Genomic DNA, 25,773 nt, shown 5'->3' with positions numbered 1-25,773 from the left:
AGTAGCCAGGACTACAGGTGCCCACGACAAGCCCGGCTATTTTTTTGGTTGTAGTTGTCATTGTTGTTTGGCAGGCCTGGGCCAGATTCGAACCTACCAGCTGCGGTGGTACGTGGCTGGCCCCTAGCTGAGCTCAGGCGCTGAGCCGTGTGTGTGAGTGTGTGTGTGTGTGTGTGTGTGTGTAATTTTATCAACGGATTTTGACAGGTCCCTAGAGCTGTGTGAACACACTGCAAAGCGAAGCCGTAAGACAGGGACCTCCATCACGTTTCAGGGACCAATGTTTACCGACCGTCCCCCTGTGGCCACCACCTTAGGGGCAGGGGTGGAAAAGCGGCAGCCTTCTTAGGAGGACCCGGGGTGGTCCTCACTCCCGGGCTATGGGGGGAAAATCATCTTAAGCTTATTTATTTCTTTCCTCTGCCTAAAATCCCCTCCCTGGCAGAGCTCTGCGTGGAGGGCGGTCTCTATGCTTTCCTGGCACGAGGTCCCCCTGTTTCTTCTCTGCCCGGCAGGCGCTGTGTCCATCTTTTCGCCCCAGGTCGGCTTCGCTGACAGCCTGTCCTCCTCAAATTCCTTTCCACTTTTCTCTGCTTCTGGAAACCAGTCAACCGCCCTCTCCTCTCCTCCCGCTGCCTTCTCGCTCCTCGGCGCAAGGGACCTTGTACTTCTCGTCTGTTTGCGGCGCGCGTCCTCCCTGCTTTGGCCAGCCAGCACAGTCAGGCTCTCCAGGGCTCCCCGCCCTCGCCCTGCCCTGCCCCCCTCCCCCGGCTCCCCCAGTTTGGCGGGAGGACGCGGGCTGGGGGAGGGAGGCGCGAGGGCGTGGCGGCGGGTCTCACGTTGCAGCCGGGCCTGCAGCTCGCGGGATGCCGGCGGGGCAGCCCGGTCTCGCCTGCGCCCGGGCGGGGAGGCGCTTCCAGACAAATCTCCGTCTAGCTTGGAGATTCAGAAGCCTGGTTCCTTCTCTCTCCCCTGGAGAAAAAGGAAAGGTTTCCAGCTCAGCTAGGAAGGGCGCTCCGCTACTGCGGGGGACTTTCGACCGCAGCTCCCCTCCGGAGTCCCGGGACGGACTTTCTCTTAGACAAAGATCGCGCCTTCCCCAAGCTGTCTGCGCGTGGTCGCCCCACGGGCTTTTCCAGCGGCTGTGGGCGAGGCATGCCCATCCTGCACCCGGCGCGATGAAGAGGCGAGAGGAGGGCTGAGCGCACAGCCGCGCGGCCAGGGTCCCTTGGCTCGGCCCGCGCCCCGTCTCCCTGGGGTGGGGCAGGGTGGGGGTGGGCCAAGGCGTGGACTCGAGGAAGCCTCTCGGCGACGCGAATAAAAGGGCGCCGGCTGGCTGTGCCGCGCTGGGAAGCCGAGCTGCCTCTCCCCCAGCCCCAAAAAGGGCATGGCCCCGGAGGACTCCCAGCTGTGACTCACGCGCCCCGGCCACGCGGATGCCCAGGGCGCACCGTTCCCGAGGGCTGCAGCTTCCAAAAGGCAGGTGAGGACCGAGGGTGGACATGGCGCCCCGGGGTGCTGGCTGCTTTTTCTGCAGGGGTTGAAGGACTTTGAGGGGGTCTCAAGGGAAAGACTGGGGTGCAGAGGCCTGAGAAAAACACGAAAGCGTTCCCTGGGCACTCTGTTAAGTAGCTGACGGGTCAGCTGGGATTCAGGAAAGGAAGCTGTTGGAATGAAACTTGAAGTAGGAGGCTCAGAATAGGTCTAATGAACACCCAGATCTCCGATCCCACCAGCGCGCTCACCATCGCTCGCCCCCACTTTCTCCACCCGTGTTTCTAGAGCGCAGCCCGCGGGATTCCAAAGCGAAGCCGACTCTGCTCTTGAAATCAGTGGGGGAAAGACCACATTGAGGGGCCTCTTCACACGTTCCTCAGGGCCCCGATGACGCAAGGCTCCCCTCCCTCCTCTTCTTACCCAGGTTTTCCCTGGAGACCGGGAGACCGACCAGCCCAGAGTGAACTGACTTCTGCAGATACCGGGACGGTCACCATGGGAGGGAAAGAGGGTTTGATGGACGAGTCCCAGGCGCGCAATTCGCCGCGCAGCCGGCTCGGCGAGACGGAGAGGGCTCTGGAAGCTGGCCAGGGGAGCAGGGCCGCCCGCCTGACGGCTCCAGGTGGTGCACCCGCGGCGCAGAGGCAGGCAAGCCGCCTGGCGTCGCCGCCCCGGGACTCACAGGCTGTCTCCGGGTGTTCTTCTCGCTGGCTCAGGGCAGCCAAAAGACGGGTGCTCCATGCCCCCCCGGAGGGGACTAGCGTACCCTGTAGCGAATTCCCTGGGGTCTCTGAGGTGTGGCAGGGCAGGGCCGGAGCCCAGACAGACAGCCTAGGCTAGGGAACCATCTGGGGAGCCTGGGCCAAGTCCGCCCGCAGACACAGGACGCGGAGGCGCTGACCTGGATGCCTTTGGAGGAAGCCCAGCGCAGAGGTCGGGGCGCGCAGGCAGAGGCGGGGAAAGCCCGGGCGAGCCAGGGAACGTCTCTCTCCAAAGCTGCAGGAGTTGGAGGATTTGTTCCAGCGCTCAGAGGTGGAGCCCAACTTGCTTTTTTTTTGCAAAGCTGCACGCCCTCAGCTCTTTACGAACAGCTGCAAGGCGGGATGGGCGCGCGGGCTGGGAAGATACGACCTGCTTCAGGTCGTTTAAAGCGTGCTGAAGCAGCGGGTGTGGGAGCCTGCCCTGTTTCTTACCTGAGCCGGCTAGAGCTTGCACCAGGAGGACAGGGACAGACGGGCGACAGCAGCTGCCCTGTGGCGTGTCACCAGTAGCTTTCCACGTGTGCGCGTATCTCTGCTTTTAAATACACTTCTCTTGAGAGGTGACGAAAATATTAGATGATCCAGACGTTTCTTACACTTATCTGAGCATTCCCTTTTTATTTTTAAGTAACTATGGACCTTTCCTGTTTTACAGAGACTCCCCGAAACTTTCTCCTAGAAAAGCAGCGTATTGTGCCAAATAACCAATTAGGCTCTTCCAAAAGAAATAATAATAATGCGTTGTAAACAAACCCACGAACAATAAAATGAATCTCCGTCTAGTGAACAGCATTTTAAGGCCTGAGAATTAAATCCTCCCGATAACGTTGTTGAGAATTGTTTAAATCTAAATACATGCCATAATTAATGTGTTAGTGCTGTCCAGGGGTGGGGAACCTGCAGCACATATGGACTTGGACGCCCTTAAACGCAGTCTTTTGAGTGAACCCAACTTTTGCAGTATAAATCTTTTCATTACAAAGTGTGCAAGAGAGAAAGATGAACCTTTTCTTATGTCCTTTGATGCTAAAACCAAGAATCATCTTGAAATCAGAAGGCCCCAGTTTCCTTGTGTCTGGAAGGCAAAAACATAGTTTTTTTTATGTTTGACTATAGACTTATCAATGTAGCTGTCTGTGTTCTTTCTCTTCCCTTCTCCAGCTTCTCTCTCTATAATATAGATAGATACATATTGTGTATTTATTCCATAATCACCCCTGCCGAGCACCAGATAGTGAGATTTCCAAATCTTAGTACTTCAGGCAAAAATAAAGGCTGCATTCTATAGTAACGGTTAAAAAAGAAATGCGAGTTTCGTCTTAATTCATGTGTTTTAAGCAACACTGTGTGTACAATACGTGATTTGAAGACTTGGGGGGCGTGAGGACGAGTCAACTGATGCACGCTTCAGGTAGGAATTGCTACACACGCGCGTGTCAGAGCTACCCAAGGGTAAGCGCGTCCCTTTGTTCCACGCAGGTGCTCAAGGACCAGGCGCCCCGGCGAGATGCGCGCGCAGGCTCCCTGGGGGGCGCTGTCCATGGTCCTGGTGATGCTGTGCGGCCATCCGCGCGCTGCCCTGACCTGTCCTCACCCGTGTGCCTGCTACGTTCCCAGCGAGGTCCATTGCACGTTCCGATCTTTGGCTTCCGTGCCCGCCGGGATCTCCAAACACGTGGAAAGGATCAATCTGGGGTTAGTACCACATTTCAACGCGTGCCTCATTTTCGTTGTGTGTGTAATAGACGTGCATCCAGTTAACTTCGTGTGTGAATGAAGTCTGGGTGTCACTGTGTCCGGCGTTTGGTACCTCCAGATGAGGAGGACTGGGAGGTGGGCGAAGTCTTTTAACAACACCAAATACCGTCCTTCTGGACGATTGTATCTTTTCCAGCCCCTATAAGATCTCTTAAGAAAACAGCTTGAGTTTGTCGAGATACCGCAGCATTTCTTTCATATGTTGTCTATTTGAATGCACACATGTTCCTTAAATATAGGAAGACTATATTTAAAGGGAGAGACTTCAGGAACTGTTATTTATTTATGAAAAACAAAGAGAGAGGCTCGGTGCTTGTAGCACAGTGGTTACGGTGCCAGGTACATACACCGAGGCTCGCGAGTTCGAGCCCGGCCCTGGCTAACTAAACAACAATGACAACTGCAACAAAAAAATAGCCGGGCATCTGTAGTCTCAGCTACTCAGGAGGCTGAGGCAAGAGAATGGCTTAAGCCCAAGAGTTTGGGGGACGCCGTGAGCTGTGACGCCACAGCACTCTACAGAGGGTGACATAGTAAGACTCTGTCTCAAACAAACAAAACAGAGAGACTTCCAACAATGTTACTGAATTATTTATGTAAGAAATCGTAAGAGAGAGACTTCAGAAGATATGGAAAGAATGGATAGGTCACCTGTCAGATTTTGTAAGTCATCTGCAATGTGACTTTGAGACAATACAAGAGTTGTTTTGGGATTTGCCTACTCAAAATAGTTAATTTTTTTTCATGCAGTATTCTAAAAGGAGTTTTTATGTCCTTATGTCTTTTTTTTTTTTTGGAGACAGGATCTCACTATGTCGTCCTCGGTGTAGAGTGCCGGACCGTCACAGCTGACCAACCTCTAACTCCTGGGTTTAAGAGATTCTCTTGCTTCAGCCTCCCAAGTAGCTAGGACAACAGGCACCTTCCACAGAGCCCTGCTATTTTTTTGTTGTAGTTGTCACTGTTGGTTAGCTGGCCCGGGCGGGGCTTGAACCTGCCAGCCTCAGTGCCTGTGGCTGGTGCCGTAACCACTGTGCAACGGGTGCCAAGCCAGTCTTTGTTTCATTTTATGCACACAAATGTTTGCCTCTCCATAAATGTTAGTGGCTAGCAACTACACACAGTCACTTGTGTGCGACTTTAATAGTCCACGATCGTTTGGAGTTCTTCCACGAGATATATTAGTGATTTTGTAGCATCCAGAATAGAAAAAAATTGAATTAATGTTTAATGAATATCTTCAGTGGGAATCTTTTGGTAGGATGAAAGGACCAAATGTGAATCTGTGAACGAATAACTGTGTGTCTGGACATTCATTAGAGCTAAAAAAAAAAAAAAAAGTCTGTGACTATTGACTATAAAGTCCAGTGGTTGGGTAAGGGAATGAAAAGTTGAGATTAAAAGATGGGAATTCTCCTAATCCACACTAATGGAGAATTAGATTCCTCAATGAAACTTGGGACACTTTCCACACTTAACTGTGTGGAAATCCAGCCACATTACTGGTCACTTAGTGGGGGAAAATTTTGACTTTGCCAGAGGAGGGAATATGAGTCATAAGCTAGTTTTCCCTGGGACAATCTCACAAAGTATTAAGGCAGACTCCTCAGGAGTGAGAAGGGTGGAAGGCACCAAATTCCATCTGAATCAGAGGAAGACAGGTGTGTGGCTTCTGCTCCATAATGCGGAGGGTTATCTACAGTTTCTATTTTATTCTTCCACCGCCCAGATCTAGGTTTTATTTTTCATGAACTATTTCACTTTATTTTATTTTTTTGAGACAGAGTATTTGTTGCCCTTGGTACAGTGCCATGGCATAACAGCTCACAGCAACCTCAAACTCTGGGACTCAAGTGATTCTCTTGCCTCAGTCTCCCGAGTAGCTGGGACTACAGGTGCCTGCCACAGTGCCTGGCTATTTTTAGAGATGGGGTCTTGCTCTTGCTCAGGCTGGTCTGCAACTCCTGAGCTCAAGGAATCCACCTGCCTCAGCCTCCCAGAGTGCTGGGATTACAGGTGTGAGCCACTACATCCCACCCAACAAAAAAGAAAGCTTTTAAAACCCTGGGGAATCACTTCAGTGCACGAATATCTGTGAATTCTGTCAGGTTTAATTTGTAATATGAATCCATAAATTACTTTTTTTTTTAATCACTCACAGTATCACACCACCATGTCTAAAAATCAGTCTGAAAACAGACAATGAGGCTGGCATCATGCGTTTTCTTAAAAAAGAAAAATGATGGAAGCACGGTGTCTAATAGATAAAACTCGGGGTCTGATTTGTCTTTTAGCAATTTGCAGAGCACGGGATATGCTCCAGGCATTGGGGATTGCTGGCAGAATGCTAACAAAGCTTTCTATTCCCACCCAGCTCTCCGTAGGATTTTACGTGTTCATTGCTGTCTCCTGCTTGGATAATCTCAGGTTTTCTAGAACTTCCGTCCACATATGTTTTGAGGACACAACAACAACAAAAAATATCAACCACTGAGTGTCTGCTTTACAGACTTTCAAAGACTTTTTTCCCTCTTTATTAAAATGCTAGTTTTAAGGACACCTCTCTGGACCTTTTTCCGTTCATAGATTGTCTGCTTTAATTTTATTCATTTATTTATTTTGAGACACAGGGTCACTTTATCATCCGCAGTAGAGTGCTGTGACATCATAGCTCACAGCAACCTCCGACTCTTGGGTTCGAGCAATTCTCTTGCCTCAGCCTCTTGAGTAGCAAACACTAGAGGTGCCTTCCACAATGCCTGGCTATTTTTAGAGACAGGAGACTTGGTCTTGCGCAGGCTGGTCTTGAACTCCTGAACGCATGCAATCCACCTGCCTCAGCCTCCTGGAGTGCTGGGATTGCAAGCGTGAGCCATGGTGTCGGCATTATTTTAAATTCTGCTTTGTGATAACAAACTAGTACCTTTGACATAATTTTGCAAACACAGTGTGTCCCAAAACTATGGCACACACGGGAAAAATGGAACATTATAACTAAATGTGCTTTTATTTACAAAATATTTACAAAATAATCTCTACATGTTGACAACCTCTTTCTACACACACACACACACACACACACACACACGATGTCTTTTGTCCCACTCTGGGGAACGGTTTCCAATGCATGATGACTTTGGGGGGACATCCTGTATTCTCTGATGTAAGCATTTCCCTTAGCTTGTTATGGAGTCAGCAACTGCCCATGAGCAGGTGATAAAGATTCTTTATGGAAGCCAAGTGGTAGTGAGTTGCAGAAGTGGGATTCTTTGCCCTGGTCATCCCACATGTCTGTTCGATTCTCTTCCCAGAGTACCATGCTAATTTCCTGCTAGTTTCTATGGTATGTATGCAAAGAAAGGGGTTGTGCATACCCCTGGAGGCTGGGAGGGAAGAAAATTCCTCCTCTACTCTGCGTTGAAGGCATAACCTCAGCTTGTCTGTTCTAGAATATTCTCCTCATTCCAAAATTCTTCAGCTCTCTAAACTTTCTCAAAAGCAAGCATGAGGAAGATGATAAAGTGAGGCAGGTCTCCGAGCTGACGTAGCTGCCTCCCAACCTTGGGAGGCTTTCTTTTTAGATTTTTTTTTTTTATTGTTGGGGATTCATTGAGGGTACAATAAGCCAGGTTACACTGATTGCAATTGTTAGGTAAAGTCCCTCTTGCAATCATGTCTTGCCCCCATAAAGTGTGACACACACCAAGGCCCCACCCCCCTCCCTCCGTCCCTCTTTCTGCTTCCCCCCCCATAACCTTAATTGTCATTAATTGTCCTCATATCAAAATTGAGTACATAGGATTCATGCTTCTTAACAGGGGGATGTACTGACGGGTGGTGGCCGTTCCACCCGTGTCTGTCTTCACTCCCAATTTGCTGATCATTTTTTCCTTCTTCTGCAACTTGCCATCTACTGAGTGAGCCACCCCGTGTCTACAAAACAAGAATGCACGGTTGCAGGTGATGGCTCACGCCCGGTATCCTAGGAGGGGGAGGCTGCTGGATCACCCTGAGCTCGGCTCTTTTTTTGTTGCAGTTTTGCCGGGGCCGGGTTTGAACCCACCACCCTCAGTATATGGGGCTGGCACCCTACTCACGGAGTCACAGGTGCTGCCCCAGAGATGATAGATTTTGATAGACATAGGTAAACAGATTAGAGATAGATAATAGATACTTATATAGATAGATGTTAGATGCCGGATAAATAGGTGACAGATTAGATGGTTGATATAGACATGTCTAGATGATAGATAGATAGATAGATAGATAGATGATATATGTATATACAGATAATAGTGGACGATAGTTGATGGATACATATATAGATAGATAATATTGATAATAGATAATATGATAAGTAGGTGACTGGATAACAAGATAGTTTGACAACAGGTACATATATAGATTGTAAATGGTAGATGAATGGTAGGTAGCTAGACATACAGTTAGATGATAGACAGGCTTATACGTAGATGGTACATGGAGAAGATTGCAGGTGCATCATGCTAAGGCAGACGTTCCAACCTCAGCAACCTTGATCCCCAGGACTGAATCCCTCTGGCTGGTGGTGTCCACCCTGTGCCTTACAGAGTGTCGACCAGCATCCCTGCATCATCCTCTACTTGTGAGGACCAAAAATGTCTGCAGACATCGCTCAGTGTTCTCTGGTGGGAACGTTCCAGTTTAAAAACTCTGGGATTGAGGACGGCGCCTGTGGCTCAGTGAGTCGGGCGTCGGCCCCATATACTGAGGGTGGTGGGTTCAAACCCAGCCCCGGCAAAACTGCAAAAATAACAACAACAAAAAAAAACCTCTCAGCTTCCCCTACAGTGGGTAACCAAGCAGACAGCACAGCAAGCTGGAGAGTTCGCCGGGGCTCACCGTGGAATGTTCCACTAAAATGTTCACGCAAAACCCAAGTGCGTCAATGGTTCATCCCTCTAAATAAAAGTAGGCATCCTGCAGCACAGATTTTAAAAAGCGAATTATTTTATTTTATTTTATTTTTTTGCACTTTTTGGCTGGGGCTGGTTTGAACCCGCCACCTCCAGCATATGGAGCCAGCACCCTACTCCTTTGAGCCACAGGTGCCATCTGAAAGAGACTTTTTTTTTCCCCCTTCTCAGTGACTCTAACTCATTCTGCTGGGCTCATACAGAGTAAACTGCCAAAAACAGTTCTGTAATCTGGGCCAATAATACTTTTGCATGAAACAGTGGAGGGCTCCTGGCTCAGTAGCACAGTGGTTACGGTGCTCAGCCACACACACTGAGGCTGGCAGGTTTGAACCCAACCCGTGCCAGCTAAACAACAATGATAACTGCAACAAAAAAATAGACAGACATTGTGGCAGGTGCCTGTAGTCCCAGTTACTTGGGAGGCTGAGGCAAGAAAATCACTTAAGCCCAAGAGTTTGAGGTTGCTGTGAGCTGTGACACCAGGGCACTCTACCAAGGGCGACATAGTGAAACTTTGTCTCAAAAAAAAAAAAAAAAAACCAACACTGGAGGTCTCCACTGCAAGTGCCCTCCTGCCCCAAGGTGGACGTCCACAGTTGTATTTCTTCGTGATTTAACTGCTATGTCACACGTCAGTTTCCCCCAAATTCCCTGCACTGGATGCCGGACTGAAATAACCATCTCTGCTTTCCACCCATCTGGGTCCTTATTATTGTTTTATGAAATTTGCCACTACTTGGAATTATCTTTTGTATTATTTTTGTCTTTCCATTTGGCCTTTTACCAAGAGAGCTGAGCCCTGATTTATTTTGTGGACCTGCCCAGAATCATAATTGGCAGATGCTACAAGTCTGAATTATAGCTGCAGCTACATTTATTCTTACACCAAGCATCACTGCTGACTAACGGGAGTGTGAACAACACCAGCCTTATTTGCTTGTTTATTTCACAAGCAAATGGTATGGTGGTTGTGTTCTTTTTTTTTTTTTTTCCCAAAGCTTGTTTGCAAAGCTGACTGTTATAGGGGTTGTGATTTCTTTTTTGCAAAGCTGACTGTATCCTGCAAGCACATGTAATGTAGCCCTATACATTGCTTGGTTATTTTTTTTAAATTGACCTGAAATTCAAATGACATAATATTCATGCTCTTGGTATCTACACTTCTGTAGCATTTATGATATTCATGCTTTTACTCATCCGGCACCTCTATCTTGTCCACAGATTATTATTTTTTTTTGGAAACAGAGCCTCACTCTGTCTCCCTGCCTAGAGAGCTGCAACGTCATAGCTCACAGCAATCTCAAACTCCTGGGCTCAACCAATCCTGCTGCCTCAGCCTCCCAAGTAGCTATGACAAGACACAGCTGCCACAGAGCTCAGCTAATTTTTCTATTGTTAGTAGAGACAGGGTCTCGCTCTTGCTCAGGCTGGTCTGGAATTCCCGAGCTCAGGCAATCCACCTGCTTCGGCCTCCCAGAGTACTGGGGTTATAGGCATGAGCCACCACGCCTGGCTGTTCCCAGACATTTTCATCAACTCCAAAAGAGACCCCACATCCATTAGGCCGTCTCTTTCCCTCCTTGCTGTCCCCAGCCCAGCCTTTGGGCCCCAACAATTTGCTTCCCGTCTCTTTACAATCATGGACACTTCCTACAAACAGAATGACCCGGGATGTGACCTTTAATGGCCGGCTTCTTTAACTTAATATCATGTTTCTGGGTCCACCCACATTGTAGCCCTATCACTGCCTCTTTATTTATTTTATTTTTATGGAGGGTAACTTCAGGAATGATTATTGCCACGACACAGTCATTTCCTGAAAATAGTTTCAAAGGTGAGTTAGAAATTGTATCTGTTAGATACAAACCACTCCGCGAGACTATTTTTTGAGACAAAAATCTCATTATGTCGCCCTGGGTAGAGTGCCATTGTGTCTTAACTCACAACAACCTCCAACACATGGGCTTAAGAAATTCTCTTGCCTCAGCCTCCCAAGTAGCTGGGACTATAGGCACCTGCCACAATGCCCGGCTATGTTTTGTTGTTGTTGTCATTGTTGTTTAGCAGGCCCAGGCCAGGCTTGAACCCGCCAGCCTTGGTGTCTGTGGCCAGTGCCCTTTCCCACTGAGCTACGGGCGCTGAGCCAACCACTCAGCAAAACTTTTTTGTTCTTCTTTTGTGTGCTAGATAGATCACGTGAGCCTGTGTTTAAAAAGAAAAAAGAAGCAAGGTGTTCCATTAAAAATAAAAACGGCAACTTCAGTGGGTCATTAGCCGGGGTTGACACTTTGTTTTATCAAGAGGTCTGAACAGGGGCAATGCCTGTGGCTCAAAGGAGTAGGGCACCAGCCCCATATACGGAAGGTGGTAGGTTCATACCCGTCTCTGGCCAAAACTGCAAAACAAACAAACAAAAAACCCAAAAGGTCTGAACGGGGGTCTTTTCTGTGTATATGTGATGACTCCTTAAGTTTTTGTTGTTATCAAAGATCTTTACTCACAAAATATCCTTCTCATGTTCTGCCCCTGTGGGACGTGCATTTCACTTTTTTTTTTTTTTTAATTGCCTGCACTTGTCATTTTTCTTTTCACGTCCCGTTTTGGTGTACGTTTTTCTCCCATCTCTCTGCTGGTTGCCTTGTCATTGATAAAATTCCCTCCAGGAACTCTGCGAAAACCCTTCAGGCATGGTGACATCCGTGGAGCTGTAGACATTATGTCATCTGACTCATGGTCTTTTGCAGAAGGAATTATCAGTAGCATTACTAATGAGGCATTTGAGCTTCCAAAAAGGTTAAGTAACTTGTCTGGGATAGCCAGGAGAATACCGCAGAGTTCATGTCGGTGTACATGTGACACTCTTTCTTCCCTTACTCAGATTTTTTTACCCACTGAGGTCTCCGCTATCCTTAACTTCATTAAACAAGCCTCATCACCCTGGGTATTTGCAACTTTATCCTTTGGGGAGTTTTGCACGGCAATTTGATTCATTTGAACCTAACAAGTAAAATACAGTTCCAAGAATTTATTGCTTCTGCCTCAGTTAAGGGTATATAAATGCACATGAAAGCTGTGGTTTCAAGATAGTTGGGGTCTTACCCACATGCCATTCTGATTCCGTATCTTTCCTGACTCCTCTGCAATCAGGGTGTGATGGTGGTCGTGCTTCTTTGCAGAGTTTTCCAGCCCCCATCTCAATTTCACGAGACCAAAATAGCACTAAGGGACGGGAACAACATAAACGTTGGAATCAGACACGCCCTGCTTCAACCCCCTTCCCGCTGCAGATTTGCAACATGACCTTGAAATATTTGGCAACTTTTTTTTTTTTGGACGGAGCTAGGTTTGAACCCACCACCTCCGGCATATGGGACCGGCGCCCTACTCCTTGAGCCACAGGCGTCGCCCAGTTTGGCAACTTTTTGAATCTCGTTTTTTATGCTGTCAAAAATTGATGGGACACGCCTACCTCTTGGAATTTAAGTGCAAGTTTAAAAACCCATTTGCAGATGACAGTGTTCAATTGCAGAGAAGCCTGCAACGTCCTGCAGAAATCCAAGCCATGCCTACAGTTACCTATGTGCCCAGAACTTTTAATATTTTTCCCGTTCACTGCTATTAAATATGGCAGGGCTCCGCTGATAACGCACTGAATTAACAAGACAGGGATATGTGAAGAGTGTCCTGTGATATAGAAGAGAGAAACTCTCTGTATAATTGTTTAATGATTACAGGAGTCAAAATGAGTAATAGGAAATAGGATCATCTTTTATTGTAACCCTGTCTCAGATACCATTTCCAATCCTTACGCTATTATCCTAATAAGGTGGAGTGCACGGAATACTATCTGATGTTTTCTTTGCATGAGTTGGTCTTACGTATATCCGTGCAATCGTTAAAGTAGGTCTTTGAAGGGTTTGAAGCAATGCAGGTGAGTGGTTTTGGTGGCGGAAATGGTCAATCCCGGCACTAGAGAGTTTGTGGCGGAGAGGTGCTTCCCAAGGCTGGATGTTAGGGGAGTTAACACCCAGGTGGGCGTTCCTAACCACTTTGACGTTGGAGGCCAGGTGTATGCATAGATGAGTTGATGATGAAAGTGGACATGGCTGCATTCGGTATGTAAATTCAGTGACAGACTAGTCACCCGTATCTTCTGCAGGTCGGTTTGGTTTTATTTAGATGACAAGGGGAGGATGGATAACATCAGGCTGCACATTCCACGTCTCAGTAGACATACTGATGTAACTAACGTGCACTGTTCCCCATTCATCTTGTAATGCGCTCTCGGGGGATCCAATCTGAGGCTTGTGGTGCGTTATCACCCACACAGCAATGACTAGTGCCTAAACTGGTCCAGAAAACATCTCGACCACTGTTTCCACAACAAGAAAAACTGAAGCACAAACATAAGCAACCCAGAATGTTTACCAATAACCCTTGAAATAGTCCGTCCGGCATGTGGCAACTTATCGTGAAATAAAGGGTATTGGTGTTTAGCGGTTGGTGTTTTAACTTAGCCCCTCAGCCTGCACTTTTTTTTTTTTTCTTTCTTATTATATGCAAAATCATCTCCAATGCTGAGATTTTTGCCGGTCCCGTTGCCCACCTGTCACTCATCATTCCTGCTACTTCAGAGCAGAATTTCCAGCAAGTGTTCTCACGGAACAGCCTCATTCAGAATTCTGAATGGACATTAACATGGTCCAAGTCAAAATTCTCGGAGACTATTCCTCAGCTGACTGAGCATTTAATGAATGAATATGCATGAGTTTCTTTTGATTCCAGAGAGACGGGAGGAGGACTCCAAGGCAGGCATGTGGTTTGCGAATGGCAACCATGTGACCTCAGAACCACCAGATGGCTAACGTGCCCTGGGGCAGGCCGCCTAATCTTCCCCATATGGCATTTAGGGACTTGCTGTTTCTTATTCTGATTATTATTATTTCTTTGTTTTTTCCCTTAGGTTTAATAGCATACAGGCCCTGTCAGAAACCTCATTTGCAGGACTCACCAAGTTGGAGTTGCTTATGATTCATGGTAATGAGATTCCAAACATTCCAGATGGGGCCTTAAGAGACCTCACCTCTCTGCAGGTAAACTCCAGGATCACTATGAACACCAATAAAAAAAAAATAAAAAATAAAAAACAGAAACTCTGTTACTCTCCCTAATGTTCAATAAAATGGCATATCCATATATATGCATTTGTTTTTTTGCAGTTTTCAGTGGGGGCCAGGTTTGAACCCACTACTTCCAGTATATGGGGCCAGTGCCCTAAGCCTTTGAGCCACAGGCACCTCCCTGTATTTTTTTTTATTTTTTACATAGACTGTCACTCTGTGCTCTGGGTAGAGTGCCATGGCATCATAGCTCACAACAACCTCAAAATCTTGGGCTCAAGTGATCCTCCTGCATTAGCCTGACAGGTAGCTGGGACTATAGGCACCTGCCACAATGCCTCTCTAGTTTTATTTATTATTATTATTAATAGATGGGGCTTTGCTGTTGCTCAAGCTGGTATTGAACTCTTGAGCTCAGGCAGTATGGCTGTATTTTTTTTTTAAACAAGAAGCTTAATGCCACTACTTTTTAGCAATTTGTATAGATTTCTGTCTTTACCAGTGGCTCTTTAAAACTTTTTTTTTTTTTTTAGACATAGCCTTATTATGTCACTGTCAGTAGAGTGCCGTAGCGTCACAGCTCACAGCAACTTCAAACTCCTGGGCTTAAGTGATTCTCTTGCCTCAGCCTCCCAAGTAGCTGGGACTACAGGCACCTGACTAGTTTTTGTTGAGTTGTCATTGTTGTTTAGCTGGCCCGGGCTGGGTTTGAACCCGCCAACCGTGGTGTATATGGCTGGTGCCGTAACCACTGTGCTGCAGGCACCGAGCTGGCTCTTCAAACTTTAAACAGGATTTTAAAGTTTTTAAAATGCTTTTTCCTTCCCTGCCTCTTGTAGGTCTTCAAGTTCAGCTACAACAAGCTGAGGGTGCTCACGCAGCACACCCTGCAGGGTCTCTCCAACCTCATGAGGCTGCATTTGGATCACAACAAGATCGAGTTCATCCACCCGCAAGCTTTCCACGGCTTGCTGTCCCTCAGGCTGCTTCATCTGGAGGGAAACCTCCTGCAGCAGCTGCACCCCACCACCTTCGCCACGTTCTCCTTCCTGGACCATTTCCGACTCTCCACCGTCCGCCACCTCTATTTAGCCGAGAACATGATCCGGATGCTTCCTGCGGGGATGCTCCAGAACATGCCACTTCTGGAGAATCTCTACCTGCAGGGAAATCCGTGGTCCTGTGACTGTGACATGAGGTGGTTCCTAGACTGGGATGCCAAGTCCAGAGGTAAGAAGGCAAGAGACAGGTGCTCCCAGCCACCCTCTTTCACCTCCTTGGGCACGGTCTGCTCTATGAGGTGCCCGTGTTGCTTTATTCATCTTGTCTTGGGTAAAACTGGTGCACGGAATCAATAAGGCACTAGCAAAAAACCAGCGCTTAAATGTAAAGACATCTCTGTTTCATATGCCAATGCGTTCATACCCCAGTGGAATATAAACTAATGAGAGTGTCATGGGGCACACGGCATTCACTCGGGTTGTCACACAGCGGACACGTGTCTGGACTGTGGTGTCCAAGACAGCAGCTAGATGTGGGGCCCTGGGATGAGGAAGGGCTACAAAGCCTGTCGAGGAAGTGGCCAGGGATGCTTGGGAAAGGGTGGGCGGGGGTCGGCTGTGAGAGTCCATTCTTTTATGGATACAGGAGAGGTGCTCAGTATTGATCCAGAGATCAGTGAAAAAACTACCAGGACCTCTGTGTATAAGTTGCAAGATTGTGGTTCAAAATAAGGAAGATTTTCTTTCTTTTTTTTGAGACAGAGTCTCGCTTTGTCGCCCTTGGTAAAGTGCCATGGTGTCACAACTTGCAGCAACCTCAAACTCTTGGATTTAAGTGATTCTCTTGCCTCAGCCTCCCAGGTAGCTGGGACAACAGGCGTCGCCACAATGCTTGGCTATTTTTTCTTGTAGTTGTCATTGTTGTCTAGCAGGCCCAGGCTGGGTTCGAACCTTCCAGCCTTGGTGTATGTGGCTGGCGCCATAGCCACTGTCCTATGGGGCCTTCCTTCCTTCCTTCCTTCCTTCCTTCCTTCCTTCCTTCCTTCCTTCCTTCCTTCCTCCCTCCCTTCCTTATTTTCTTTCTTCCTTCTTCCCTCCTTTCCTTCCATCCTTCCTTCCTTGTTCTTTCCTTTCTTCTTGTATTCCTTTCTTTCTTCCTTCCTTCCTTTCTTCCAGTCCATTCATACTCTACTGGAAAGATCCAGTCCCCACACCTCAGCAAGTGCAAGAGGGCCGTAAAAATGCATCTGGATACTTTACTCGCAGAAGTAATGCAGCACTATGGAATTGGAACTGTGGGGCTTTGGAGGACAGACAGTCTTCTAATGTCTGGAGACTCATGTGCACATCTCTGTGTGTGCATGTCTCTGTGTGCAGTCTCTGTGTTCACATCTCTCTATGTGCACATCTCTGTGTGCATGCCTCTCTGTGTGCATATCTCTGTGTTCACATCTCTCTGTGTGCACATCTCTGTGTGCATGTCTCTATGTGCATGTCTCTCTGTGTGCACGTCTCTGTGTGCATGTCTTTGTGTGTGCACATCTCTGTGTGTGCACATCTCTGTGTGCATGTCTCTTTGTGTGCACATCTCTGTGTGCATGTCTCTGTGTGTGCACATCTCTGTGTGCATGTCTCTGTGTGTGCACATCTCTCTGTGCATGTCTCTGTGTGTGCACATCTCTCTGTGTGCATGTCTGCAATTTAAAACAACATACGTCTCTGTGTGTGCACATCTCTGTGTGCATGTCTCTCTGTGTGCATATCTTTCTGTGTGCACGTCTCTGTGTGTGCACATGTCTGTGTGCATGTCTCTCTGTGTGCATGTCTCTCTGTGTGTGCACATCTGTGCACACATTTATTTGTGTGTAGGTGTGTGCATATGTGCATATATGCTCCCTGTTGGGAAGAGGTGTGTAAAATAATCCTATCTGCATTCTGAGGTGTTACCTCTGAAAGTCAAATAGAAAACTAGTCTGTGGGGTGGCGCCTGTGCCTCAACAAGTAAGGCAACAGCCCCATATACCGAGGGTGGTGGGTTCAAACCCGGCCCTGGCCAAACTGCAACAAAAAGTAGCTGGGCATTGTGGTGGTCTCCTGTGGTCCCAGCTACTCGGGAGGCTGAAGCAAGAGAATCTCTTAAGCCTAAGAGCTGAAGGTTGCTGTGAGCTGTAACACCATGGCACTGTACTGAGGGTGACAAAGTGAGACTCTGTCTCTAAAAAAAAAAAAAAAGAAAGAAAGTAAGAAAGAAAACTGGTCTGTGGGGCAAAGGAAAAAATAGTGAAGCCAAGCAAGGTTCCTATAATGCCACAACTTATAAATAATGAAGTTTGACTGGCTTATTGACACTGGGAATAGAAAGATGTGGGCCAGTTGCAATAGGACCATCCAACAGCACTTTCTCTAGCCCACAAGTTCCTCCCAATGGAGAGAATTTAGCACCATCTACCTACAAGGAAAATGCTTGAGAGGTCTCAGTTTGCAGCAGGGAAAGAATGGAATTTTTTTCTGTAGATGTCAGTTCAAGGAGCCTTTGTGATATTTATACAAAGTCAAATAGACATTGGGGTGTGGAGCTGCGAATGTGTTTGGCATGGAGAAGCTCATAAGGTAGGTAGTCATCACAGGTGAATGGACAGCAGGTGGGATCATCCATGGTGAGACTAAAAAGGGAAAAGGTTTAGCATCAAATCCTAGAAGAATCCATCCGTAAAGACTTACGCAGAGAAGGATGATGCAGTGAACAGATCAACTACCCAGGACAGACAAAGAGAATTCAAAAGTGTCCATAGCTGGGAGAACGAGCTAAAAATATGAGATAGTAAATACTGCCTGCAATGAAAAAAAATGCACACAGGATGGCCATAAAGTTTGTGTGCAAATTTAAATAACAGCATACAGTTTAAAATTGCACACAAACTTTATAATCACCCTATGTATTACAGGAAAAAAAAAACCAGTAAAATGTAAGTATGGTGTGCTTCATAGCAAAGGTTCATCTTCCGCTTTGCAATTATCATCATGGGTTGCAATTATTAGCAACCATTCTCCTGTTATGTAAACTATACAATATGTATGAATAAAGTGGGTTTTTTAACTTTTTATTAAATCATAATCGGATTATGATTATCATATTAAATCACATTTAATCATATTATGATTATCATATTAAATCATAACAGTATACATTTATGGGGTACAATGTGATGATTTGATATACAAGGTGGAATGCTTAAATCAAACCAATTACATAACCATCACCTTACTTATTTTTGTGGTAAGACATTTATAATTTACTCTTAGTTATTTTGAAGTGTACACTTGTTTTGTGTACATTAGTGGAGATCCCACCAAATGCCCTCCCTCCTCCTACCAATCGCCCTCGCCTCTTCCTCTTCACCCCTTCCCCTTGATAGATCATATTTGTCTTCTATCATTTGTATGAATGTGTATGTAAGTGTTTATATATTGGTTTCATCATAGTATTGAGTACAGTGGATATTTCCCCCCCATTCTTGAGATACTTTACTAAGAAGAGTATGTTCCAACTCCATCTAGGTAAACATAAAAGATGAAAAGTCTCCATCTTTTTTATGGCTGAATAGTATTCCATGGTGTACATAGACCACAGCTTGTTCATCCATTCATGAACTGATGGGCATTTGGGCTTGAAGTGGGTTTTTTAAGTTAAAGATATGGGGGAGGGAAATTCTATTAGTGTTTATTATTTATTGTTGAGTAATCACAGAGCCTTTGCTGGTTAGCACACACCAGGCTGATACTGAGCCTTAAACTCAGGACAACTTGTGTGTGTCCCTTGGGAGATGGAGATGTGTGGAAATCATGCCAGTCTTCAACTCTTTGACTTACGGAGTGTTTGTTTGCTTATCTGTCTTAGGGATTCTGAAGTGTAAGAAGGACAAAGCTTATGAAGGCGGTCAGCTGTGTGCCATGTGCACCAGTCCCAGGAAACTGTTCAAACAAGAGATACACAAGCTCAAGGATGTTGCCTGCTTGACGCCCTCCATTGAGTCTCCTCTGAGGCAGAACACGAGTCGAGGGCTGGAAGAAGAGCAGGAAAAAGAGGAGGACAGTGACAGCCAGCTGGTCCCCGAAGGCTTCCAGCTCCCCCGCTGGAACATCTCTTTGAACATGACCGATGAACACGGGAACACGGTGAACTTGGTCTGTGCCATCAAGAAGCCCACGGATTTGTACAAAATTCACTTGAACCAAACGGATCCTCCAGAGATCGAGGTCAATGCGACAGTTGCCTTGGACTTTGAGTGTCCGATGACTCGGGAAAACTATGAAAAACTATGGAAACTGATTGCATATTACAGTGAGGTCCCCGTGAAGCTCCGCCAAGAACTCATACTCAGCAAAGACCCCAAAGTCAGCTATCAGTACAGGCAGGATGCTGACGATGATGCCCTGTACTACACGGGCGTCAAAGCCCAGATCCTCGCAGAACCGGAATGGGTCATGCAACCATACATAGACCTCCAACTGAACAGACGTCAGAGTACGGCCAAGAAGGTGCTTCTGTCGTACTATACCCAGCATTCTCTAACCATATCTGCCAAGGATACGATGCAGGATCGGAGCAGAAGCTGGGTGATGATTGAGCCAAGCGGAACCGTGCAGAGAGCTCAGACAGTTCTGGAAGGGGCTTCCTGCCAGCTGAGCTGCAATGTGAAAGCTTCTGACAGTCCATCCATTTTCTGGATACTTCCAGATGGCTCCATCCTGAAGGCACCCATGGATGACCAGGACAACAATTTCTCTGTCCTCAGCAGTGGTTGGCTGAGGATAAAATCAATGCAGCAGTCCGACTCGGGTTTGTACCAATGCATTGCTCAGGTAAGGGATGAAATGGACCAGATGGTGTATAGGGTGCTTGTGCAACCTCCCTCTACTCAGCCCCATGAGAAAGATACAGTGATAATTGAGAAGAATCCCGGGGAGCCGGTTATGTTGCCCTGCAGTGCCTTGGCCATCCCTGAAGCCCACCTTAGCTGGATTCTTCCAAATAAGAGGATAATTCACGATTCAGCAAACACCTCCCACATGTACATGTTGCCCAATGGAACTCTTTCCATCCCAACGGTCCAAGTCAGCGATAGCGGTTACTACAGATGTGTAGCCATCAACCAGCAAGGGGCAGACCATTTTACCGTGGGGGTCACAGTGAGTAAGAAAGGATCTGGCAGGTCTTCCAAGAGAGGCAGACGTCCAGATGCCAAAGGTCTTTCCAGAGTGAGAGAAGATGTGGTGGAGGACGAAGGGGCCTCAGGCATGGGGGATGAAGATGCCACATCAAGGAGAGCTCTCCATCCAAAGGGTCAAGAAATGTTCCTCAAAACTAAAGCTGATGGCAACATGGGAGATAAGAAGGCCAAGAAAGGGAGAAGAAAACTGAAACTCTGGAAGAACTCTGAGAAAGAACCAGAGACCAATGTTGCAGAAGGTCGCAGAGTATTTGAGTCCAGACGAAGGATAAACATGGCAAACAAACAGATTAATCCAGAGCACTGGGCAGGTATTCTAGCCAGAGTCCGTGGGAAAAATCTTCCTAAAGGCACAGAGGAACCCCTGGTCATCAGAACCATCACTCCTCCATCCATGAGTCTAGAAGAAACACCTCGTTCTCCTGCCGTTGCTCCCCTTTCATCTTCGCCCATCCAGACAGCAAACAGTGTCAAAGAATCCTCAGCAGGTATGTCTCTATTGGGGGAGGAAGAGCAGGTGTGGAGTACCTTCTCCTCACCCAGAATGGGACTAGAGCACCACCACGATGGAGACAATATTGCTGACCCTGAAGTCACAAGCACGCAGATGGAAGAAGTTACTGATGATGCATCCTCTGAGAAGACTGAGGAGACATCTCCCATTGAAGTTGACATGAAGTGGGTTACAGACACTACATTCATAACTGAGCCTTATGAATCCTCTCCTGCTCTGGACACAGTCTACAGGGAGCCCACCCTGGACACAGTCTACAAAGAGCCGACCAATGAAGAGACAACAACAGGTGGTTGGACTACAGCAAATGTTGGGTCCATGGTTGATCCCACAACAAATGAAGATGAGCCTCCATTGAATGCAGTCTCTTTGGCAGAGTCAGAGACTACGCAATCCTTCTACCCAGATTTTCAGAGCAATTCACAACCAGGTAAGGATAAGATGAGAGAACTGACTTTTGCAAGGTTTACTCCAACTCCCACCATGTGGGTTACTGACCTCACTACGATGGACTCATTTGAAGATTCCACTTTAGGGGAACTAGACATTGCAGCCCCATCACATCAGCAAGGACTCATAGACGACATTCAGCTTATAGGAAGTGGTTTAAGCACTCAAGGCACACAACTGACTACAAAGACACCATGGGGAGGAGATACACTAGAGGGAGACCTGACAAACCCCAGAAGTTCTGAGGGCAAGGGGCAAGACATTGCATCCATCACCCTGCCCAAGTCTGCAGTGGGTGTGAACAGTATCCCTTCTATTAACCAGCCTGGAGAAACCACACGTGGCATTGTGTTGGACAGAGATACCTCCACCGCAGTGATGGTGACACCAAGACAAAATGCGTCCTTGGCCCTGCCCACTCACTCTTCTCAAAGAAAACACAACGGGAGGAGGAGGTTACGTCCCCACCAATCCCGCCACCGGCATAAGCAAACCCCACCAACAACATCTGCTCCCATGGTGACTTTTTCTACTCAACCAACTCAAGTACCTGAAATTAAGACTCCCTATCAAGTGGAGAGTTCCCTGCTTCCTACATCTTGGGTTGATAGCACAGTTCATCTCCCAAAACAGTTGGAAATGGAGAAGAACACAGAATCTGTATCCAAGAGAACTCCAAGAAGAAAACACAAGAAGAGGCCAAACAAACAGCACTATATTGCTTCTACCGTGAGCTCCAGGGAGTCCATATCCACACCTAGCCCTTCTCCAGAAAATAAATCTAAAAATGTGATTACTCCCACTTCAGAAAGTATACCTTGGTCCAGAACTGTTGCTTTGAAAATGGGGGACTTGTATGAGGCCACTAGAGTGGACAATGACGTGACAACCAGCACAAAAATACGTCCATCTCACCATGACATTCAAGACACACTTCCAACCACATATAAACCTGTATCGGATAAAAAAGAAATTAAGGATGATGATGTCACAGACATCAAAGACACTTCAGGACTGGGTAAGTTGATTATTAATGTCATGTCTACTTCTGGCTCACTGGTCTCCACTGTAGGAGAAGTGAAGGAAGATTCTTCTACTAAAGGCTTCTCAGAAACTCCAAGCAGGAATCCCCCAAGGACAGGACAGTCTAGAAAGCCGCAGACAGACACCCCTGTCAGTTTTGGAGATAACCTTACAGATGCTCCCCTTTTGAGAGAGCTAGAGAATGTGGATGTTACAACTGTGCCTTCTTCACTTTCTGTTACAATCTCAACAACATTTCAACAGGAAGACCTTGGTCATTTGACAACTCTCACAAGCGTAAAAGTAGAGTTGCCTTCAGGTCAGACAGAAAGAACTAATCAAAGGCAAGAACATAACGAAACCGCTGTGGCTGTTATTCATTCTGAAACCAAACCGCAGAATTCCATCCCTGCTTTTGCCCTGATGGAGGAACAAGCCTCCCCATCCCCACCCACAACTCTTGTGTCTTTAGCACAAACCACCCCTGGCCCAGCACTTACAAGCACAAGAACATCGCCTACACCCACATTTTCCAAGGGAAATGTTTTCCTGAATTATGTGGGAAACCCAGAAACCAAAGCACCCTCAGTGAGCAACCAAGGAACTCAGGCTATATTGAACCCAAATGAATTATCTACCACCTCTTCCAACCAGGACACATCTAAATTATCTCCAAAGCAAGAGTTGGGAAAGGAATTATTTGCTGGTAGGGGCAACAACAGTCTACCAGGCATCCCAGAAAGTCTCCAGCAGGATGGAGATGTCCGAGTTTCTTCTCAACCATCCAGAGTCCTGTCCGAACCTACTCCACCAAGGGGAACATTCAGGCCACCTGATATGGCTACAAAAAGCTTCTTCAGATACTTCACAACATTCCAGCCTTCCCATCACTTGACCCACAGACCGCTAATAACTGTCAACCCTTCAAGAACTTTGCCAGAGAACAAACTCTTCATGACTCCAAAGTTATCAACTACAACAGTGACTCCTATTTCACTTCACATATCCAAACCCACCATTTCTAGCAAATTAACTGAGCAAAGGACTGACCAATTCAACGCCTACTCCAAGGTGTATGGAAATAATAACCTCCCTGAACCAAGGCATCCAATTGGCAGGCTTCCAAATTCAAGAGTTCCTCCTTATTCCAATGGAAGACTTCCTTTCTATATCAACCGGACCTTCTCTTTCTCACAGTTGGGAGTAACTCTGAAGCCCCAGACATCCTCCTCCCCTGTCCCAGTGATGAGGGAGAGAATAGTTAACCCGAGTCCCTACAATAGGATACATTCCCAGAGCACCTTCCACATGGACTTTGGTCCTCCCGCACCTCCACTGTTGCAACCTCCCCGGACCACGGCATCCCCCTCAGCTAACTTACATCTCATAACCCTGGTTTCTCCTACTCGGAGCTCCATCTCCTTTGCAACATCATCTGTTCAGTACCCTGGAAGCTCCCATCAGAGCAGCACGAAGCTCTTCGCTGGAGGACCACCTGCATCCAAATTCTGGACGCTGGGGGAAAAGCCCCAAATTATCACCAAATCCCCACAGACCGTATCCGTCACTGCTGAGACAGATGCTGTGTTCCCGTGTGAGGCAACAGGGAAGCCCACGCCTTTCATTACCTGGACGAAAGTTTCCACAGGTAAGGTATTTCCACATCTATAATTTAACCACTTTATGTAGGATGAAGCAACTACCAGAATCAGCCTCCAGGTAGAACTGGAGACTCAGTTCCAAAAGAACTGAAAAAAGGAACTGAAAAAAAGTTCTAAAAGAATGAATTAGGCCAGGCTCAGTGGCTCACACCTGTAATCCCAGCTATGTGGGAGGCCAAGGCAGGTGGATAGTTTGAGCTCAGGAGTTCAAGACCAGCCTGAGCAAGAGCAAGACCCTGCCGGGCGTTGTGGCAGGTGCCTGTCGTCCCAGCTACTTGGGAGGCTGAGGCAAGAGAATCACTTGAGCCCAAGAGTTTGAGGGTTAGGGTTAGGGTTAGGGTTATGGCTGTCTTCTCCCTGGGTCCTCACGGGTCGTCCCTCTGTGCGTGTCCTGATTTGCTCTTCTTGTGGGGACACCAGTTTTGTTGAATCAGGGCCCACGCTAGTGACCTCACTTAACCTCAATCACCTCTGTGAAGACCCTTCTCCAAATAGTCACAGTCTGAGGGCCTGGGGGGCGGGGGGTCAGGTGTCCAACAGATACATTTTGGGTCTATACTTGGAAACTTGAAGCACCCAAAGGGCAGTCATCTTCACACTTTGGGCATCTGCTTTCTCTGAAAGGCAAAACAATTTCTAGGTAATAAAGTAAAAGCTGAGAATCACAGCTTCCATGAGAAACTATCTCTTTTCATCTCAACATAATTTTGTCCTTCACACCTGTTTTCTGACATGTGTGATTTTTGCCTCTGTGTGCCTGTTGTTTCTATTTGGATAATACAAGAATGATTTTTGCAATTCCAGAGAGAACTGTGCTTTCTTTGCTTCAGTTTATCTCGCAAATTTTGGAAGGGTTCTAGAGGCCCCCAATGGGCTGTGAATCTAGGGAGATTATTTACCCCTCTGTTCAGCTTAGCATTTGAAGTTATGCACTTTTTATATATATATATATACCTCATCTCATTTACTTAGTTATTGTGTTAAGACATTTATACTCTATACTAATATATCTGACATGTACCCTTGCAATATGAAATGGTGTGATCCCACCATTCACCCTCCCTCGATCTGACCTCCCCCCTCCTGTCTCATCCCCCCTCCTCCCTCCTTCATCTTGGGCCATAGTTGTGATCTATTCTTCATATGAAAGTGTGAGTGATTGTAAATTGGTTTCATAATAGTACTGAGTACATTGGATAATTTTTGTTCCATTCTTGAGATACTTTACTAAGTAGGATATGTTCCAGCTCCATCCATGTAAATGTAAAAGAGGTAAAGTTTCCATCTTTTTTTAAGGCTGCATAATATTCCATGGTATACATATGCCACAATTTGTTGATCCATTCATGGGTCAATAGGCACTTGGGCTTCTTCTATGATTTGGCTATTATGAATTGAGCTGCAATAAACAATCTGGCGCAAATATCTTTGTTATAAAATGATTTTGGTCTTTTGGATATACACCTAGTAGAGGAATTGCAGGATCAAACAGCAGGTCTACTTTTAGACCCCTGAGTATTCTCCATACTTCTTTCCAAAAGGGACATATTAGCTTGCACTCCCACCAGCAGTGCTGAAGTGTTCCCTTTTCTCCACATCCATGCCAACATCTGTAGATTTGGGATTTTGTTATGTGAGCCACTCTTACTGGAGCTAGATGATATCTCAAAGTGGTTTTGATCTGCACTTCTCTGATGATTAAAGATGATGAGCATTTTTTTCATGGGTCTATAGGCCATGCACCTGTCTTCTTCAGAGAAGCTTCTGTTCAAGTCCCTTGCCCACAATGAAATGGGATT

At 46.8% G+C, this 25,773-nt stretch overlaps 1 protein-coding gene across 1 annotated transcript in view; it reads left to right on the top strand.

Moving 5' to 3' along the window:
* The first annotated feature begins 1,367 nt into the window (after positions 1 to 1,367).
* Positions 1,368 to 25,773, top strand: part of MXRA5 (matrix remodeling associated 5) — a 36,628-nt gene continuing 12,222 nt past the window's right edge. Inside the window, exons 1-5 of the mRNA XM_053580690.1 lie at positions 1,368 to 1,483; positions 3,738 to 3,953; positions 13,938 to 14,067; positions 14,934 to 15,324; positions 18,994 to 23,961. Coding sequence (XP_053436665.1) covers positions 1,437 to 1,483; positions 3,738 to 3,953; positions 13,938 to 14,067; positions 14,934 to 15,324; positions 18,994 to 23,961 — 5,752 coding nt within the window. The 5' untranslated portion in view covers positions 1,368 to 1,436. The remainder of the gene's footprint in view (positions 1,484 to 3,737; positions 3,954 to 13,937; positions 14,068 to 14,933; positions 15,325 to 18,993; positions 23,962 to 25,773) is intronic.

This window comes from Nycticebus coucang, chromosome X (genome assembly GCF_027406575.1).
Source record: "Nycticebus coucang isolate mNycCou1 chromosome X, mNycCou1.pri, whole genome shotgun sequence".
Classification (NCBI taxonomy): Eukaryota; Metazoa; Chordata; class Mammalia; order Primates; family Lorisidae; genus Nycticebus; species Nycticebus coucang.
Note: the sequence above shows the minus strand (reverse complement) of the source record. Positions and strands in the feature narration are given on the sequence as shown.